This window comes from Triticum dicoccoides, chromosome 1A (genome assembly GCF_002162155.2).
Source record: "Triticum dicoccoides isolate Atlit2015 ecotype Zavitan chromosome 1A, WEW_v2.0, whole genome shotgun sequence".
In the NCBI taxonomy this organism is placed as follows: Eukaryota; Viridiplantae; Streptophyta; class Magnoliopsida; order Poales; family Poaceae; genus Triticum; species Triticum dicoccoides.
In genome coordinates, this window is record NC_041380.1 from 492,292,801 (window position 1) to 492,294,612 (window position 1,812).

Consider the following 1,812-nt stretch of genomic DNA (forward strand, 5'->3'; position numbering starts at 1 on the left):
AGCGGTCGTCGGGTGCGGCGTGCTGCGTGGGAGGTTTGTGGGTGCGGACGGCGGCCTGGGCAGCGTACAACTAGCCGGAACTGTGCGACAGTGTCGAGGGCGTGGTGGCCGGGAGTGTTGGTTGTTGATAGGAGAAGAGGGAATGACCTATGTGCCACTGACTGGTGGGCCAGGGAAGGACAAGGGCGGCCGTCGCTCACGTCCGCATCGATGCAAATCCGTTCCGAATTTAAATCTCAAATGGGACGCACGCGAAAGAAAAAAAAAACAGACGCGTGCAGACGGCATGTTGCGCACGCGGCAAGAGTGCTGTTCGCCGCAGCCAAAGAAAGTGACCAAACAAACCACGCTCGCGGCTCGTCTAATCCTCATCCTCCTCCCGCCTCCCAAACCGAGTCCACCAAAAGTTTCCCGCGCGGCCACGCCAAATTCCCCTTCTCCCCCACCGCTCGCGCCTCCCGCCCGGCCGAGCCCCCAACACAACGCCCGCCGCGCGCGATCTGCCGTCCCCGCCGTCCCCAGGCTCCAGCCGTGGCAGATCCGGCCCTGTCCCGCAGCGCCATTCCGTCGAACACTTCGCGCGCGGCGGCAGGAGGGCCTGGAGGAGGAGGCGCAGGATGTACGCGAGGCGCGCGTCGCAGCTGCTGAAGGAGCTCGACGCCTGCGAGCCCGGCCAGCTCGTGGTTTTCAACGTAATTCTTCGCCTCTCTACTCCATACGCGCTCGCAGTCCCTGGTCGCTGGCTTTGAATCCGGGTCCGCGGTGCTCTGGTTACCTTGATGCGTCTGTTTTAGGGCCCAATTTTGCCCAATCCGGTCTTGTTAGGTGTCTGTATGCGAGAAATTGGATTTATAAACTGTCTATTTTACAGCCCTACTATGGGAATTTTTATGTTCTACTAGCATCCTACGCGGTTTGTGTGCCAGCATGTGGATCTCCATACAAACCTTAGGGTTCTGCATCCTTGTTATATGTTAAATCGGAATTTCGTCTAATCTTGTTTGTCAGAGTATTATTTATCAGCAAGTGTTATGCGCCGCACCTGAACTGCACACAGCCTCAGTACAATTGTTAGTTATTGGTCCGTCTTGCAAAGGTTATGGCAACATCTGTTTACTCTGAAGTGCTTCACGCCACTCTTCCCTGTAATTGTGTGAGCCAACACATACCGGCTAAACTGTAAGGTTCATGATACCGAGTTCCATGATATTGCTGTTAAAGTATTCATTACTTGCGTGGATAATAAATTGTACTACCACCTTGACATCTTTAGGACAGAACTCTGGCATTAGCTGCAGCACTGTGTCATATTCTTGTACTGTTTGGGCAGTATGATTATGGTAGCTACAGTTCCTTTTCATTTGTCCATTATGCTGATCCCTAACTCGTTGTCTTACGGAATTTGCAGAGTGATGTATTTGATCAGGTCATTAGAGAGTGCGGTGAGCACAATGCACAGTTTCAGGCATTGATCAGGTACTTGCACCCTATTAGAATGTTGATGCTCATATAACCTCGACCTGTGAGTAACCGATTAATTTCACCATTTCATCAGCAAAATAAACTAACTGCATTGAACCAGCAGCATCCTTAGTTGCTATCCTCACATCAAAGTGTACAGACTATTCAAATGCCTGATCTGCTTTATGTTTATGACAGAAAAATGGTGGAGCAAAACTTAGACATTGAAACAACAAGAAACGAAGACCACTATGGTGCAGCTATCCACCATCTCTCGCTGCTCCGCAACAAAAGATGCCTCATGGCTTACATGTACACTATTCAAATCTCACATCGGGCTCTCTCCCCCCC

At 51.3% G+C, this 1,812-nt stretch overlaps 1 protein-coding gene across 1 annotated transcript in view; it reads left to right on the forward strand.

Annotated features, from left to right (window-relative positions):
* Positions 1–336: 336 nt before the first annotated feature.
* Positions 337–1,812, forward strand: part of LOC119281844 (DNA replication complex GINS protein PSF1-like) — a 2,968-nt gene continuing 1,492 nt past the window's right edge. The window contains exons 1-3 of the mRNA XM_037562265.1: positions 337–692; positions 1,409–1,476; positions 1,660–1,773. Coding sequence (XP_037418162.1) covers positions 618–692; positions 1,409–1,476; positions 1,660–1,773 — 257 coding nt within the window. The 5' untranslated portion in view covers positions 337–617. The remainder of the gene's footprint in view (positions 693–1,408; positions 1,477–1,659; positions 1,774–1,812) is intronic.